The sequence below is a fragment of the Bos grunniens genome, chromosome 18, assembly GCF_055505025.1.
Source record: "Bos grunniens cultivar Pamir isolate PY7600 chromosome 18, Bosgru_T2T1.0, whole genome shotgun sequence".
Lineage (NCBI taxonomy): Eukaryota > Metazoa > Chordata > Mammalia > Artiodactyla > Bovidae > Bos > Bos grunniens.
This window is the reverse complement of record NC_141182.1, coordinates 25,875,125-25,892,649: the sequence shown is the minus strand read 5'-3', so window position 1 is coordinate 25,892,649 and position 17,525 is coordinate 25,875,125. Positions and strand designations below refer to the sequence as shown.

General features: G+C 53.0%; 1 protein-coding gene across 40 annotated transcripts in view; it reads left to right on the top strand.

The window, feature by feature from the left end:
• The window catches only part of KIFC3 (kinesin family member C3), a 57,086-nt gene that overhangs the window by 10,366 nt on the left and 29,195 nt on the right, over positions 1 to 17,525 (top strand). For 7 of the 40 annotated variants that reach the window (XM_086350869.1, XM_086350861.1, XM_086350863.1 and 4 more), the window contains exons 1-2: positions 12,179 to 12,236; positions 16,355 to 16,562. In XM_086350869.1, coding sequence (XP_086206995.1) covers positions 16,397 to 16,562 — 166 coding nt within the window. In that variant the 5' untranslated portion in view covers positions 12,179 to 12,236; positions 16,355 to 16,396. Of the gene's footprint in view, positions 1 to 6,598; positions 6,786 to 11,881; positions 11,979 to 12,178; positions 12,237 to 12,415; positions 12,621 to 15,730; positions 15,796 to 16,354; positions 16,563 to 16,611; positions 16,939 to 17,525 lie in introns of those variants that run through there. The other 33 variants (XM_086350862.1, XM_086350865.1, XM_086350850.1 and 30 more) reach the window with 15 other exon arrangements.

Here is a 17,525-nt window from a genome sequence, read left to right as displayed (position 1 = left end):
GTGAGTCAAAAGGACTCTGTGATACCACAAACCCAGGTATCTTTGCCAAGGGATGAGCATTAGTTAGTGTTAGTCGCTCAGTCGTGTCATTCTCTTTGCAACCCCATGGATTGTAGACCACTAGGCTCCTTTGTCCATGGGATTCTCCAGGCAAGAGTACTGGAGTGGGTTGCCATTCCTTTTTCCAAGAGATCTTCCTGACCCAGGAATTGAACCTGGGTCTCCCACACTGTGGACAGATTCTTTACCATCTGAGCTGCGTGTCTGAGCCTGATCAAGACAGTAGATATTTCTCCCTGAGTGGAGTGTTTCTCAGCTGTTTGTCCCTCACTTTCTCTGAGTCTATGTTTCCAGCATTGGGTGCAGCCTTCTGGGTGCTGTGGGGTCAGGGATCTGCGTTGGTCATGGAGAACATCCTGGTTGCAATTAGGCCAGATGCTGATGTGGTCCTTGGTCAGTTAGTGGGAGTGATGGGCAGAGACCTTGCAAGCAGCCCCTGAGGCTTTCAGGAAATGTGTGGAGTGGTGGAGAGGACCCCTAGGAAACACTGTGACATCTGGAGCTTGGTGCATGGACACACAGGGTGCTCTGCACCTTTGGCTTTGAGCTTGGCAAAGTCAACTCTGAGGCTATTCTAGTTATGAATATGCACAAATTCTGCCCTCAGTCAACCACCTGGGACCCCCAGAGCCTCAGTCACCATTTACCTAGGAGGCTTGTTTGCAGTGTGGGGATGGGCGGGGGCTTCCCAGGTGGCTCAGTGGTAAAGAATCCGCCTGCAATGCAAGACATGGAAGGTTTGATCCCTGAGTGGGGAAGATCCCCTGGAGAAGGAAATGACAACCCACTCTAATATCCTTGCCTGGGAAATCCCATGGAGAGAGAAGCCTGGCAGGCTACAATCCATGGGGTCGCAAAGAGTTGGACATGACTTAGCAACTAAACAACAACAGAAAACCCCTGTTAACTGTGGGGCTCAGAGCACTGCAGGGCTGGTGTGGGCAGCATCTGTTTCTACAGGTAAGGCTAGGGCTGATGGGAGAATCCAAAGTGGGCCGCCCAGTCCCCGGTCTCCACTGTCAGCCAGCATCGGGCTCCAGAGATGGCATCATTTCAGCCAGGACAAGGTTAGACCTCAACATTCTGGAGCGTGTGCATGGCCATGTTTCTGGAACTCGTTTCCTATCTAAGTCCCCTCCTATTTTTAACCACACTTGACTTTAACAAACAGGATTTGAGTATCTGCTACATGTTAAGCTTTGCGGCAGAAGAAAGAATAGCAATCGTGATAAAGGCAGTTGTCCTAACACAAGTGATCGTTCCTTTATCTGTAACAAGGGATAATAATAACATCCACCTCCTAGAGTGCTGTGAGGATTAAATGAGATCTTCCCCATAAGGCACTTAGCACATAGTGCCTGGCACATAGTAAGTGCACAGTAAATATTACCCATACGAATAATAGCTATTACAATTAAGACAGCCATTTATGAGGGCATGGAGGCTCAGAGAGTTTGAGTGCCTTGCTTAAGATCACACAGCTTGGGAGCCTGGATGAGGGAGCTCCAGGGTAATGGGAGAGGGTGACTAGTTCTCCAGAAGCTCCAATTCAGTGTCCTGAGTGAGCTAAGGGAAGGGCAGATGGTCCTGGGGGCACTCTGGCTAGGCAGTAGCAGGAAGGTCCCACGAGGAGGTGATATTTCTCCAGGGCCTCACTTGGTGAATGGGCTGTCATCATGGAAAGAACAGCATGTGCGAATGCAGGGAGGCGCAGACACATAGTAAACTCAGAACAGGAGAGTGCCTTGGGTGGAGCACTGGGAGAGAGGGCTGGGCAGGGAGGCTGCAGGCAGATGGCAAAGAGCCTTGAATGTATGCGGAGGACTGACACGGGGCGACAAGGACCCCACCAACTGTACCCTGAAGAGGCTGTATGGTACAATGGTTTACGACCAGGCCTCTGGCACCTTCCTGGTGATCCAGTGGCGAGGACTCTGTGCTCCCAATGCAGGAGGCCCGGGTTCAGTCTCTGGTCAGGGAACTAAATCCCACATACCACAACTATAGAGCCCGCATGCCACAGTGAAGATCGGAGCACCCACATGCCACCACAAGACCTAGTACAGCCAAATAAATAAACAAATAAATAAGGGACTTCCCTGGTGGTCCAGTGGTTAAGAATCTACCTGCTGATGCAGGGGGCACGGGTTTGATCCCTGATCTGGGAAGATCCCACATGCCTGTATGCCACAACTCCTGAGCCCATGCGCTGCAATGGAGACCCAGTGCAGCCATAAAAAACCAACCAACCAACCAAACAAACCTGGGCCCTGGAGCCAGTCTGCCTGGGGTCACCTCCACAGAACAGGGCCAATAGCAGCACATGTACTCCAGGGCTGGAGGAATAAGCCAGGAGCCCCTAGCCTCAGGGTATGTCCCCTCAGCCTTTGTCAGCCTGGCTGCCAGGCACGTGGGTTTGACCCCAGTGCTGAGACGCTCAGAGGCAGTTACAATCTCCAGGATAGAGCTTCCTTTGTTCCCTTATGGCCAGACTGTCCACGGCCAGTTGCCCAAAGAGGTGGGTGCAAGAGGATGTGCCTACGTGGACGGGGGAGGTTTGTCTGGGGGAAGGTGCTTTCTGGGTCGTCTGCCCTTGGAAATCTAGACAGGAAAACTGTGCCTCTAAGACCCTCTGGGAATCTCCTCTTGCAGCAGTTAAGTTGCCCGAACAGCAGAAGTAGAATGAATTCCTGACTCCTATTGGCCAATTTTGCCTTCATTTTGGGTCCCCCTGCACCTGCGCACCTGGCTCGGGGTCAAGTCTGGGTCGATGTTGCCTCTGGAATGGCTGCATCTGTCTGGGACCCCACTAGTGCCAGACTGTACCAGTTTGAGGGGCCCTCAGCAGCAGAAGGTACTTTCTATGCTCACTTTCTGGGATGCTGCGATGTTTTTAGGCCACCAAGAGAGACCCTGGCCAGCCCAGGCTCTCTGTTTCCTGGGCCTTCCCATCAGAGCCACACTTCTGATGCTCAGGGTCTCCTCCTAGCCACGTGCCCTGACTTGGCCTCCATCTGTCTTCTTCCCCATCCCTTCAGGCCTGCACCTGCTGTTTGATTCATGGCTCCTTCTGCTTCCAAGGAGGTCAGAAGCTCCCATCACTACTGGTTGGAATCTGGAACCATCACCTGCCACTTGGGTGTCTTGGTACATACATTTCCCAGGCTTGGGGTGCTTGCAGGAGGGGGTGACTGGGAGGGGCTGGGTGTGAGGCCTCCAGGAGGCAAATCTCAGAGGGAGCTCTGGCCCAACCTCTGTGTGGTCTCCCTCCCTCCCTTCCTACCTTCTTTTCTTCTTTCCTTTCTCTCTTAAACAGCTTTATTGAAATGTAATTAACATAGCATAAAATTTACTCATTTAAAGTGTACAATTCAGTGGTTTTCAGTATACTTGCGGAACTATGCAACCATTCCCCATAACCTAATTTGAGAACATTTCATCACCCCTTCAAAGAAGCCCCATTAGCAGCACTCCCCATTTCCCCCTCCCTTCCCAGCCCCTGGCAATCACTCCTCTCCTTTCTTCTCCTGGCGTTCATTTGTCAAGCAACTGTCAACAGTGAGGCCAGAGCCCCAGGTTCGCAGCTGGAATTACCCCTCCCTCAGACCAGGACTTCAGGCGGCAGAACCTCAGAATCCCACAGTCATTCTTTCCAACTTGCCTACTCACTCCCTTGTGGTTTTAGTTCACCCACTCATCCTCCTCATTTATCCAGGGAGGTGACAGGAGACCCAGAGAAGGGAAGAAACCTGCCCAAAGTCATGCAGTGGTTGGGAACACAACTCCTGGCCTGGAGTACTCTGCTTTCTCAGCTCCAAGCTGCCTTCCCCCAGCTGCCCCCTACACATTCCTGGGCCCAGTCACTCTTATAACATTGTACTCCAGTTTCTCCATCTTGTAAAATGAGAATTATAACACCTACCTCACATATCATTGTGAGGATTAAATGAAACCTAAAGCAATCCTGTATGTAGAGTTTAGCCCAGTGCTTGGCACATGGCAATCCCTGGGTAGAAGCAAGTTAAATCACATCGATTTAGCTTGGAATGCCAGGCCCTGCACTCTCTGGTTGTTTGGGATGGGTGGCTGTCCTCCCCCACCCCGTGAAGATGACGATGGGAGCCACTGAAACTTCCCAGGTCCTAGTCACTGCTTCCCCGTCACCTGGGAGCTGGTGATGTCGGCAGGGCTGGCGGAAGGTTGAGACTTGTCATGATGACTAACAACCCAGAGCTGTGGGAGTCTGGTTAATCAGCAGCATCAAAACTTCCCATGGCTGTTTGCAAACAAGGGCCACCCCCAGAGGAGGAGGACCAGAGGCAGGGGAGAGGCCATGGGGCTGCTGAAGAAGCTGGGTGAGCCATGCTGGCAGCGCCAAGAGGCTGTCAGGTGGTCAGGAGCCGGGGTTGTGGTTGTCCGGAAAACATAGCTTCCCTCACCCGGCTGCTGCCTCTGCGTACCTGCTCCTGCCCCCTGAGAAATGAAAAGTGATTGCAGATACCAGGGTCTCTCGAGTGATTTACTTTCCAGGAGTGACTGATAGGTGCTTCCCAAGTGGCGCAGTGGTAGAGAATCTGTCTGCCAGTGCAGGAGATGCAGGAGAAATGGGTTGGATCCCTGGGTTGGGAAGATCCCCTGAAGTAGGAAATGACAACCCATTCTAGTATTCTTGCCTGGGAAATCCCATGGACAGGGGAGCCTGGAGGGCTACAGTCTATGGGGTCGCACATGAGTTGGACACGACTGAGCATATGAGTGGCTCTCGCGAGAACACAGGATGAGGTTGCAGGCTGGGGTCAGAGCAGAGACAATCTTAGTAATGCTGATGGCCACCTGAGCAGTCTGCCAAGGTTGTGGGATGTTCCAGAACCCACCTGGGAAGGTGTCTGGGGGCTTGAAGAGCAGACAGAAAGGGGGTGCGCTGACTCAGCTCTCTTAGCCGGGCCTAGGCCAGCCCAGCAGACAGAAACCCAGCAAAGGAACCAGACACTCCCCTCCCTGACAGCCATTGCTCAGGCGTCTAATGTGCCTCATGCCTCACGGGGGAACCAGCCCAGGCGAGAATTCCAGATCCAAGAGAAAAACTGTAAATTAGTACAAAAAGTAGCTCTCGTCTTAAATGCTGCCAGTGACAGCGTAAAGTGTAAATTTGGTACAGCCCATCTGATGGCAATCTGGCAACATGTTTAGAAAGTGTAAAAAAAAAAAATGATCAGACTCTTTATTCAGATTTTATGAAGTTAACAACCCCACTCCCCCTCTCCTGTCTCCTACCCTGTCCCCAGGGCATGAACAGGCTGTGTGTAGGGAGATGTCACAACAATGCTGTTTATAAATGTGTAAAAATGGGAGCTACTCACATATCTGATCCCATGGAACGGCCAGTTCAGTGGTGGCAGAGCCGTTCAGAGGTATATTATGCAGCCATTTAAAATGTTTATTCTTTTCAGTCATTTTTTACAGGGTGCTAGGTGTACCCCACACCGTGCAAGCCCAAGGTCGAATGGGCCCTGGGCCTCATCCTCAGTCTTGGTCCTGCAGTTCAGAAAAGGGGAGACCTTAGTAGGAAAAAGTCACTTGGAAAATCCCTTGTTCTATGATGTAACGTGAGAAAAAGGCAGAGTAGAAAATTGTCTCCACGGTCTGCCTCCCACTATAACCACAGCTGGTGCACCAGATGCCGGGCTCTGGGTGTAACGTGTTTGCTCTTATTTACTTCTCACACCAGCCCAATGAGTTAGTTACCTTGTCACAGGAGGAAACTGAGGCACAGAGGAAGTGAAGGAGCCAGAGTTCAGACCCCCAACCACCTGACCCTCAAACCTAGTGTTAACCATTGCTCTCTACTGTCTCCCTTTACTACAGAAATAATGTCTTTTGAAAGTTAACAGTGTTCTGAGCTTCCCTGGTGGCTCAGACAGTAAAGAATCTGCCTGCAATGTAGGAGACCCGGGTTCGACTCTTGGATCCGGAAGATCCCCTGGAGAAGGGAATGGCTACCCACTCCAGTATTCTTGCCTGGATACAAGAGCCTGGAGGGCTATGGTCCACAGGTCATATAGAGCCAGACATGACTGAGCGTCTAACACTGTCACACTTTCACTAGAGAGAAAATCTGGGCCAATGACAATAAGTGAAGAGTGGTGGGGTTTGGGGGCATGGGTGATTTGTCCTCTCTTGATTTCTACTACATTTGTGCAGGAAAAAATAAAAATTGAAGTTAAAAAACAAACCCCTACCCCAGCAATCTAGAATTTGCAGCAGATGGGGAAAAATGAATGGGGAAGTTGAAAAAAAGCAGGGATGATGTGAATAATGCATGTCTTGGCTTAGAACAAGGAGAGAGAGAACTATTTAGGAACAAGAAGAGAGCCAGGGAGGGAGCTTTTTGGGAAAGGAAGTCCAGGGCTTCTGGATGATCCAAGGAAAGGGCTGACTCAGAGGGAAGCCGTGGAGGCAGGGCTCATGTCCCTCGGTCACCCTTCCTCCATCTCTTTATTACCTGGTATACTTAAGTACATATCTCCTTAATGTCTGCATTCCTCTCATTTTTTAGACTACAGGAAATGATAAGGGGAAAAAACTCTCTGTTTCCTTTCTGCCCTGGAATGCTAGGAGAGGGGTATCTGCCAAATTCTTCCTCAGATCATCAAGAGGCTTCAGGTTCCCCTCACCTGGGAGCTGGGAAGCACTGCTGAGCCCAACTTCCCTGGCAAATGCAGCAGGTCAGTCACTGTCTAAATATTTTAGAGCAAGAGTGGTCTGGGGGGAAGGTTGCCTTGATTCCCAGCAGAGACCTTTGGAAGTGGGAACAAGCTTTTCCTCGTTAATACAGCTTTTAGAAGGAGGGAGGGCCCAGAGGGGAGGGGAGAGGGGAGAGGCGGGGACCATTTGTTCAAATACCCGATGGGCACTGAGTGCTAAGCTGAGCCTGTAACAGAGGAGAGTCAGGATTAACAGTCCAGCCCCGGGGTCATCTAAGAGCCCACACCTTCACGTCCACTGAGAAGCGTGACTTCCTCAGAGCTGGGAGGTGTGAATCAAAGGCCAGCACCCCCCTACCCCTGCAAAGGGCCAGCCCCCAAGTATGCTCAGAGATCAAAGGCTTGAGTCCTGCTGCTGGTGAGGAGTCAAACTCGTGCTTGCAGGGCTGGGTGCAGAGCCCTGCCTGTGCCCTCCTGGGATCCTCCAAGCTCTTTCTGCACTGTCCATGACGGGATGTATCAAGTCTACTGAAAAGGCTTCAAAACAGCAGCTAATTGAGTCAGAATTACTTACTGTGTGACTCAGCTCCGGGAGGTACCCTCTGACTTCAAGAAGCTGTTTGTTACAGGAACATGTACTGATCACGCTTTTCACAGGGGCAGGGGGCTCCTAACTGATCACATTGGAATGATTCCCTAAGAATCCTTTCACTTACTCCTTTTTTTCTTTAAACTTTTTCTTCTGTATTGGGGTATAGCCAATTAACAAGTAGTGTTGTGACAGTTTCAGGCGAACAGCAAAGGGACCCAGCCATACATATACATGTATCCATTCTCCCCCAAACCCCTCTCCCATCCAGGCTGCCACATAACATTGAGCAGAGTTCCCTGTGCTGTACAGTAGGTCCTTGGCTGTGTTGTTCGATCACCAAGTCATGTTTGATTCTTCAAGATCCCATGGACTGCAGCATGCCAGGCTTCCCTGTCCCTCACCACCTCTTGGAGTCTGCTCAAACTGATGTCCATTGAATTGGTGATGCCATCCCACCATCTCACCCTCTATCATCCTTTTCTCCTTCTGCCTTCAATCTTTCGATCACGCTTGTTGGTTATCCATGTTTAATACAGCAGTGTGCGTCTCATTAAGTCTTTTATGTTATTTACACGGGAAGAAAGTCTGTTCATACATGTTTAGCGCAGCCTGTTCTTTCCCTCTGTGATCCCTGTGTGATCTCGTTCTTTATTTACCTGATGTGATGCCAGGCACCTACTGCCTGTTGGACCAGAGTCTGTAGCAGAGGCCTTCCCTGTAATCCAGTTAGGAATGAGTCCTGAGCTCAAGGAGATGATGGTGTAGACAGGAGAGACCTTTACAATCCAGCATGGGGGGTGCTGCAGGGGAGTGAGCAGTCAGGAGACTGTAGTGCCTGGTAGGGTCAAGGAAGGTGACCTCTAAGCTTGAAGGAGAAACAGGAGCTGCCCAGGTGAAGGTGGGTGGAGGCTGGTAGGAATGAGGTGAGAAGAGAGGCCTCTAGAGAATAGCATTACAAAGGCCTGAAGGTGACTGAGTCTCAACTTCAGTCATTAGAACTGGAAAATCGTGTACATCTTAGGTGTGCTTAACTCTGATTGCTATAAGAATCAGATCAAACAGAACTGGCTTATTATCACCCCCTTTTTGCTGCCCTCTATGCAGAAGAACCCCTTGAGCCCTTGACTACCTCTCAGATGGGTGCCTGAAGTTAAGGGTTTTCAGACTCTTTGAACAACAATGGTGTTGCCCCCTCTTTCCTGGAGGATGGGTCAGTGTGGATACGAGCCTGCAGCGTTCCATTGTTCAGGCACTCAGTCGTGTCCAACTCTTTGTGACCCCATGGACTCAGTATGCCAGGCTTCCTGTCCTTCACCGTCTCCTGGAGTTTGCTCAAACTCACGTCCCATTGAGTTGGTGATGCCATCCAACCATCTCATCCTCTGCTGCCCCCTTCTCCTTTTGCCTTCAATCATTCCCAGCGTCAGGGTCTTTTCCAAAGAGTCGGCTCTTCGCATCAGGTGGCCAAAGTATTGGAGCTTCAGCTTCTGGCCACTGCATTCTTATGGCCCTCCCAGGGGCATCTATGCCTCTGCCAGGGGGCAGGTAGGCTGAACCCAAGAGTCCTCACTCGTGGGCTCAGGACCTCAGCATCGAGGTGGCCAAGTTTCACTTTCCGTGTGGCTGGGGAGAATTGGCAGCCTCCATATCAAACCATCAGTGAAGTTTCTGGGATAGAAATATACCCCGAAGTCACTGATATGTAGTTTCTGACATTGTGCAACCTTAAACTAAATTCCAGCAATCATAAAGCAATTTGGTTTTGCATTTCAAGTCAGAGTTTTACTGGAATTTGGCAAATGCTTCCTCAACCATCTCAATTTTCTTTTTCCTTCACTGGTGCTTTGAACTTAGTAAACTCCAGCACCAATATATATATGGTTATACTGTATGTTTGTGTATATGTATATATACGCAGGCTTTCCTGGTGGTTCAGTAGTAAAGAATCCACCTGCCAATGCAGCAGACATGGGTTCAATCCCTGGGTCAGGAAGATCTCCTGGAGAAGGAAATGGCAACCCACTCCAGTATTCTTGCCTGGAGAATCTCATGGACAGAGAACCCTGGAAGGCTGCAGTCCGTGGGGTTGCAAAGAGTGAAACACAGCTTGGCGACCGAACAACAACAACAACATGTACACACACACACACACACACACACACACACACACTCCTATTGGGTTCATATCTCAGCAGTAGCATACACCGGGTTTGTCAATGAACTTTAGGAGGCTCAGTTTCCCCTCCTGAAAATGGGGGCTATGATGGTACCCACCTCATAGGTGCTTGGGGTTAAACGAGATCTTGTTTTTAAAGAGCTCAGCGCAGTGCCTGGCACAGTGATAACTGTGATAAATGGTAGCTATTATGTGCAGAGAGGAAAAAAAACTGTACTAAAATGTTGGCAGCACTTATCTCTAGTGGGTGGGATTATGGTTACAATGAACATCTATTACTTTTGTAATCAGAGGAAACGAACAATAAATGTTATTATTAATTTAAAAATCTGGCTTCGGCTTTGTCGAAAGGAACCTGCAGTTAATGTCAACGTGCCGGCTGTAAGTAAGACAGGGCATCCGGTTCTGTATCAGGACTTGGAAAGACAGATACTCCCACCCGATCCCTCTGCCCAGTCAAACATTAGGGTCTATAATGAAAGGAGATACTTGGTCAAGGATCTAGAGAAAATTTGTCCTCATCTGACCTTGCAGTCCCCCTGACCACTGCTGTCTGCGGGGCAGTCAAAGAGAAAGTGCCTCTCAAATTATGACCGGCTCTCCTATTGGGAGGGTTTTCTGGGGTTCTTAGTTAGAAATCCAACTCTATAGGAAACCATTCCACAAGAGCGACTCGGGACTTCCCTTGTGGTCCAGTGGTTAAGACTCCGCACTGCCAATGCAGGGGACGCAGGTTTGATCCTGGGTCCGGAAACTAGAATCCCCCATGCCTTGTGGCTTGGACAAAAATATAAAAACAAAAACCAGAAGAGTGACAGGCACCCTTTATTGGGCTTGCACTGGGACATCTCAGTGAGAAGATAAAACACATGAATCCATTTTTAGTAGGAGATTGGGAGTGTCCTGGTCTAGCATCCAGGACCATCTGAGGCCCAGGACCTTGGCTCTGCCTCTGGTTGAGATTCTTGACCGCCAGCCCAGTGCCTGCTCAGCAACACGAGACAGAATCCACCTGGAGCTGCACGTCCCCCTCCAGTCGGTTCATCCTCCCCTCCTGTTAAACAGGAAGAGGCAGAGAGCACCCACCCTCCTGGGATTATCTGCGGGAACCATCAGCCTGCACTGGGCTGGCTCCTGAATTTCTTTGCTCTCTCCTCCTTCCGCACCCTGGAGGGGGAATATTGCTGCTGACTCTGGAATAAAATGCCGCCTCTGTTTGGGAGACAAAGAACAGAGTGGCTCCTCCGGGTCAGCTGGCTCTCCTTGGCTGGCAGGCTCCCTGCCTCCCTGCCTCCCCCAGGCTGCTTCTGGGACATCCTCTGAGGAAGGCCGTCTGGGTCTACACCAGGAGCTGCTGTCTGCTCCGAGCCGGCATTCTGAATGTGTTTTCACTGGAGATTAAAGGACTATTTTACCTTAAAAAATCCCAAACAGCTTCCCTGCTCTGCAAGACATCTATCTCTTGAGAGGGGGTATGAGAGGGGAACAGGGCCAGGGAGGAACAGGGGGCAGCAGGTGGTGCCCTGGCTAGGGAGGCAACCTGGCCTGTGTACTCCTACTAGAGCTAGTGAGAATGTATGTGTGAAAACGGGTGTGCTGATGTGTGACAGTGCATGCATGTGCATGTGTGCTCACCAAAGCGTATGTTGTTTAGTTGCTAAGTCAAGTCCGACTCTTTTGCAACGCCATGGAGTGTAACCCGCCAGGTTCCTCTGTCCACGGGGTTTCCCAGGCAAGAATACTGGAGTGGGTTGCCATTTTCTCCTCCAGGGGCTCTTCCTGGACCTGGGATCAAACCCAAGTTTCTTGCACTGGCAGGTGGATTCTTCACCAGCTGAGCCACCTGGGAAGCCCATGAAAGTCTGTAGTGGGGTTAACAACATAGGAATGTTGCTCTGTGGAATGTGAGGAAGAGTTCAAGAGCATGTGAAGAAGCATGTACAGCATTTGTGGGAAAACAAGGGGGAAAGTCTGAACTCCATACAGGAATGTGAGTGCACATTGGAAGTGTGTGAGAATGTGCAAGTGTGCACACATACTAGCTAGAGTGTGTGTGCTAGAAAGTTTAAAAAAAAGTGTACTACTGTTTGTGAGAAACTGTGAAAGGTGGCGAAGGAGCACTTGTGAGAATTGTGTGTTAGTAGTAACTAGTGTGTGCAAAAGTTTTGTACTAGGGTTTGAGAAGGTGTGGATGAGAATGTCAGTTTAAGTGCAAAAGCATGCACGTAGGAACGAACGTTGGGATGTGTGTGAGAACTGTGAATGTGTTCATGTGGACTGACTAGAGCGTGTGTGCAAACCTGTGAGAGCCGCCTGTATTGTATGTGAGCACGTAGGACGGCTCGTGTGCGTCTGGGGTGAGCGCGCCCGTGTGCACGGGATTGTGCGGAGCGCCGGGAGACCCAGAAGAAAGGTCTGAGAGGAGCGGGCGGCCCCGCGTGAGAGTGTGAGTCTCTGTGTGTGTGCACGCGGGAGCGCGCGCGCGTGCCGCCGCCCCCCGCCGGGGTCTGAGCCGGTTGCCATGGGAACGCGCCGCGGCCCGAGTTAATCATTTCCTGTGGAAAGTGTGCGGGAGGGGCCGGAGCGGGGCGGGAGCGGGGCGGGCCAAGGAGGCGGTGGCGTGGAGCTGCCTCCCGCCGGCGGGCCGGGCCGGGCCGAGCCCCGGGCACTGCGGCGACGCCGGGATCCTGCCTCCGCCAGGCCGGTGAGTCCGGGGCTCGGGCGGGAAGAGGGAGGGCTGGGCGCTCGGGTTCCGCCCAGCCCGTCGTTCGGGGTGTCGCGTCCGGGATCCCCCTGCCCAATCCCGAGGTGGGGCGCGGGAAGGGCCGGGCCCGGGAGACCCAGACCTGCGCTATCCCGCCCCAACCCCCGCCCCCAGCGCTGTCCAGCCGGAGCCGATCAGAGCATGGGGGCGACACGTCCCCTGGAATGCGAGCAGCCTCGGGACCCCCTTTCCGATTTCAATGGCCCGGGAAAGCCGGAGATTGCCGGGGAACCGCGTGCCGGTCAGCGCCGCCCCCTCCCCGGGCCGAGGTCCCCGGGTCCGCAAGGCTCCCTTGAACGCTGCAGTTTCCAGCCCTCCCACCGCGTAGGTCCCTTGGGCAGTTGACTTTCCCCTTCGCAGGGCCGGGATGGGGTGGGCTAGCCGCAGGTTAGGAAGGAGGGCCTGGGCCGGCGTCCCCCTGGGCAGTGGGGAAATTGAGCCTTTGACAGCTGCAGCCTGGTTGGGGAGGGGTTCCCAGCTGGGAGGGCCAGCCCAAGCCACCTCTGTCAGCACCCTGTTGTGAGTTAGAGCGGAACTCTGGCGCAGTGAAGGGCCTGGTCCTGGCAGATTTTAAAGAGGAAGCTGTATTTAAATTCTCAAGTACGATTTGTCACCAGCTCCCCCCCGCCCCCCCCCACACACATTTGTCTCAAGGTTGGGGGTCCTGGCCACACCTGGCCTTTCGCCTTCTCTGGCTTTCTGTGCGCCTGAGGCTGAGCGAGCAACTCTGCTGGCCCAGGCTGTTCCCCATGCCCTTGATAAAAGTAGCCCTCTCCTTGGCCAGAGCGTCATTTGCGAAGAATGCAGTCTGAGAATGGGGCCCTGTATTTGCAGTGACTGGACTTGAGGGATGTGGGGGTAATGAGTTCTGCTTTCCTTCTGGGCACCAAGGAACAGAGGCTTTGAAATCTGGGTTGACCTGCGATACCCAGGATGTGTGACTGTGCGCAGGGGAGGTCCAGCCCTTGTCCACCCTCCCAGACCTTCTGCCCCCTCTCCCAGGAAGACGGAGACTATGTTTCCTGGGCAGTGGTCTCTGGGCAGTTGTCAAGTCTGTCCCTCAATCATTGCAGCAACCCTGGTCTGGGGGAAGGGGGCTGCACCTCTGCCACCCTGGCCTAAACATGGAGAGGTCGATGGGGCTCTCCTGCAGCCTGCCCCTGCGCTCACCCACCGCTGGACATAGGTCACTGAAACATTAAATTTGTGGGGGGGAGGGTTCTTTGTATATGTCAGTATTGTTCTTAATGCTGTGTATATGTATTGTCCAAACTTTACACCAACACTATTAAGGTAGAGTTCTCCCATTTCAAAGATGGAAATACTGAGGCTTAGAGACAAAGTCATTCTCCCAGGGTTGCACATCTACTAAGTGGCGCAGCTGGGCTCTGAACTAGCTTTTGGTCGTAACCACACCGTGCCCCCATCACCCCGTCCTATGACCTAGGTCTTTGAGTCTCCAGTCTTGGGCTGTTTGAAAGTCCTTGATGCGTTTGACTCTCACATCCCACAGACTGGTAAATTCAGCTACTTTTTCCTCTTCAGGATCTTGCACACACCCTTCCTCTTTCTTCCTGATATCTTCCTGCCTCCCAACTTCCCTTCCTGAAAGCCAAGAAATAATGTGTCCTTGTGTCCCTGCCCCTCAGGCTTAGCTGATCTCCTTAAAAGTCTTCTAGGGGCTTCCCTGATGGCTCAGCGCATATAGAATCTGCCTGCAATGCAGGAGACACAGGAGGCGCAGGTTCGATCCCTAGGTTGGGATGAGCCCTGGGTAGGGATGATCCCCTGGAGAAGGAAATGGTAACCCACTCCAGTATTCTTCCTTGGAGAATTCCCATGGACAGAGGAGCCTGGTGGGCTACAGTCCAAAGGGTCGCAAAGAGTCCAACACAACTAAGCCCAGAGGCACGTGAAAGTCTCCTTCAACCATGGAATCGACCTTCAGTGCCCTTTGCCATCTCACCTTCCAGCAGCTCAGCATGCAGGTGGAGCCTGTCTCACTCCCTCCTTCTTTACCCACTGGGCAGCTGATCCTCAGGGCAGATTGTGTGCCCAGCTCTGTGCTGAGTAGCCTGGAGAAGGGGATGTCTGGCTACATCTCCACTCCACACTGGTCTATCTCCATTTCCTCAGCGGAGCTGCCTATAGGCAGCATTAACGTCCATTCTACCCTTTGCGCCCGCAGTCCTGACCCCTGCCAGGGAGAGGGCACCCAGGAGACTCCTCCTCCAAGGTGTCTTCCTTAATCAAGGAAGGCAGAGACCAGGACTCCCTAGCCAAGAGCCTTCTTGGGTCTTCTTCAGTCTTCCAGGGCTCAGCTCTGCGAACCTCACGCAACCCATCCTTGGGCTCTTCCTTCTCTTGCCTCTCGATGCTTCAGTTGTTCCTGTTCCTCTGTTGACCCAGAATGTGCAGATCTCTCCTTTTCTAAAGTCCACATCCTCTCTTTCCCGTCCTAGCCAACTTCTCCAAAGAGAAGGAAGTGGCAGCTTCCTCTAGCCACCTTCACCCCACCTTAGACCTTCCCAGGCCTGCCCTCTGCTCTGCTCCATTGACCTTTCTTCCAATTTGATCTGTCCGTGGCATGGTTCCCTGGTAATTGACCATCCTCTCCTCACTCCTGGTCACCTCTGAGGACTCTGCACCTGTCTGTTGCTTCTGCCACCTCTGACCTTCCTTCTCCAGCTTTCCTTCCCACTCGGAGTCACCTCTGTCCTCCCTGGTTGCCTTTCATCTTGCACTACCTTTGATGATTGGATCCTCACCTGTAGCACGGTGACCCCCATCAGCCTCTCAACTCAGTGATTTCATCTCTAGCCCTGCTGTCTTCCAAGCTTTCAGTTCAGGCTTTCGTGTGCATTCCTATCAAGGCATTCACCCAGTAAGCCTTCACCAGCTGTTTGGTGTGGATGTAGCTGCTGCTCCAGGCTGGGTGCCATGGGACTCACCCTGGGGAACCGTAGAAGGTCAGGGGGAATGGACACTGTTTAAATAGCTTTAAATAGTCTGGTAGAAAGCAATCAGTGCAGTGAGGGATGGGGAGAGTGGTCTCTAGCCCAGGTGGCATCATTAGGAAATCCTTGGGTGCCTCCAACTCCATTTTAAACCCAAAGCAAACTCCACATTACCTCTCCGAGCTGACTTGGCTTCTTTCAAACATGGCACCACTTACTGTCTGAGTCTGGGACTGTAGCTTGGTGTATCACCTTAAATGCCTTCAGAGTCACTTTGCACGCAATAGGTGTTCCATAGACTTGTAAAGTAAATTATGTCTGTCTTGTTCATTTGCTCAGTGCATAAGGGCCCTATGGGGCTTTCTACCCAGACCAGTGTTTCCTACCCCCAGCCCCATTCTCCATACCACCTGGAGCCCCCTTACCTCCTGTTCTGATTGTGAAGGTTTGTTGAAGTGTTTACCTCCCTCCTGACAGGGAGCTTTGAGGCCATGTCTCTGCTGATCAAAGAGGACCCCAGGCAGGTGCCTGGCACACAGCAGGTACTGGGTAAATAAGTATTAAATGAAGAATGAATGAATCTTTGTATTTTCGAGTCCTAGCAGGGTGTCTGCCAGTCGTAGTACAGTGTGAGGGCTAGTTGAATACATGAATGAGCTGATTTAAAGAGAATTTTGATGTATATAAGCCTGACTTGTCAGGGCCACAGTCAGGGTCCCCTCATAATAGATTCATGGAGATGCTGTTGGAGGCCCTGGTGGTGCCTCCATGTGGGGCTGTGCCCTGTCTGTATGCTGCCAGGCTCCGAGGGGAGGGCTGAGATGTGGGGTCTCCAACTGTGCTGCAGGTGCACCTGGTGGGCTGCTTGCCCACCTCTGAGCCTCCCTTCTCCTTAATGAGCACCCTGAAATGGTGCTAGGCCTGTTTCATTGCGTGAGCCCAGGGGGGTCCCTGGGGGACGCTGGAATTGGGGCTTTGGGTTAACAGGTGACCCAGTCCCTTGGACCCTTGCAGATGGCAGTCTCCGATCTGCTTGGGGTTGAGGCGGGGGAAGGTGCCGGCCAGCGGGCTTCAATCTCGCTTTTCTTGCTCTCTCCGCAGGCTGCCCGGTGCCCGGAGGAGGCTACTAAGCCCCGCCGGGCCATGGTCCCGTCTCGCAGGACGTGGAACCTGGGAGCCACGCCCTCGCTGCGCGGCCTGTGGCGAGTGGGCCGGGCCGGGGAGCCCGACCCGGGGATGGCTCGCCCCGCCCCAGCCAGCCCGGCCGCCCGCCCTTTCCCACACACCGGCCCGGGGAGGTTGAGAACTGGTGAGTCCGCATTTTTAAAATGCCTCTTTATTTCCCTTCCTTCCTCCAGATACCAACGATGAGACTGGGGTTTCTCGCAAGTTCCTAGACTCAGTCAGAGCTGTCAGGTAATTACAGGGTACCGGCAGCCCGCGAGCCGGGCGTGGAGTCAGGGTGTCAATTTCTCTGGGCGCTCCTGCCCCGCGCCCGCCCGTCTGTAAAGACCGGCCCGGGACGCCGAGTTAAACGTTAACGCAGTCTGTAGCGCGGAGCGGAGAACGCGGCGGACAGCCACGCGCTCCCTGACCGGCCGGGTCGCTGTGGCTCTGTGATCCGCCCGTCCTCGGCCGAGCACTCGTGGTCTCGCCCCGGGTTCTGCCCGCAGCTGGTAAACAAGGTAGGTACAGAGCTGCCCGGCGCCCTGCGCGGTGCCGACACTTGATCCCGCCGGGGCTCTCCGGCGGATAGCGCGGAGTGGACGAAAGGCTGTTCCCCAGCGTGGCCTGGCAGAGGGTGGGTGCCATGCGCTCCTTTTAGGTGCCATCCAAGGTGGCCCCGACAGCAGGTGGGTAGTGAGGGAGTCCCCGAGTCTGGGCCCTCCCTCCCCCTGGGGGAGCTGTCAACACGGGCTCTCCTTTCTGGGTCATGTCCCCTGGCGCTGCCAACATCAAGAAGTGGGCGGCTTCTGTGATTCCCGGTGGGGGCTAGATCATCAGGCCTGGGGAGCTGCCCTTGGGTGTCTGCCAGCCTTGGCTTGGGCAGGTCCTCCTGGAAGTGTGGGGGCAGAGGGTGTGTCTTCAGGCAGGGGGCCTTCAGGAGTTTGCTGTCTGACTGCTCCTGACCTACTGGGAGAGGGCTGTAGAAGGCCAGCCTGTCTAAGTTAGCAGAGCCCTTCTGGGACATAAGGCCAAGCCCCTCCATGTACAGAAGGGAAAACCGAGGCCCAGAGTGGGCACATAGCAAGCTCCAGTTCCCTGTCTCCCA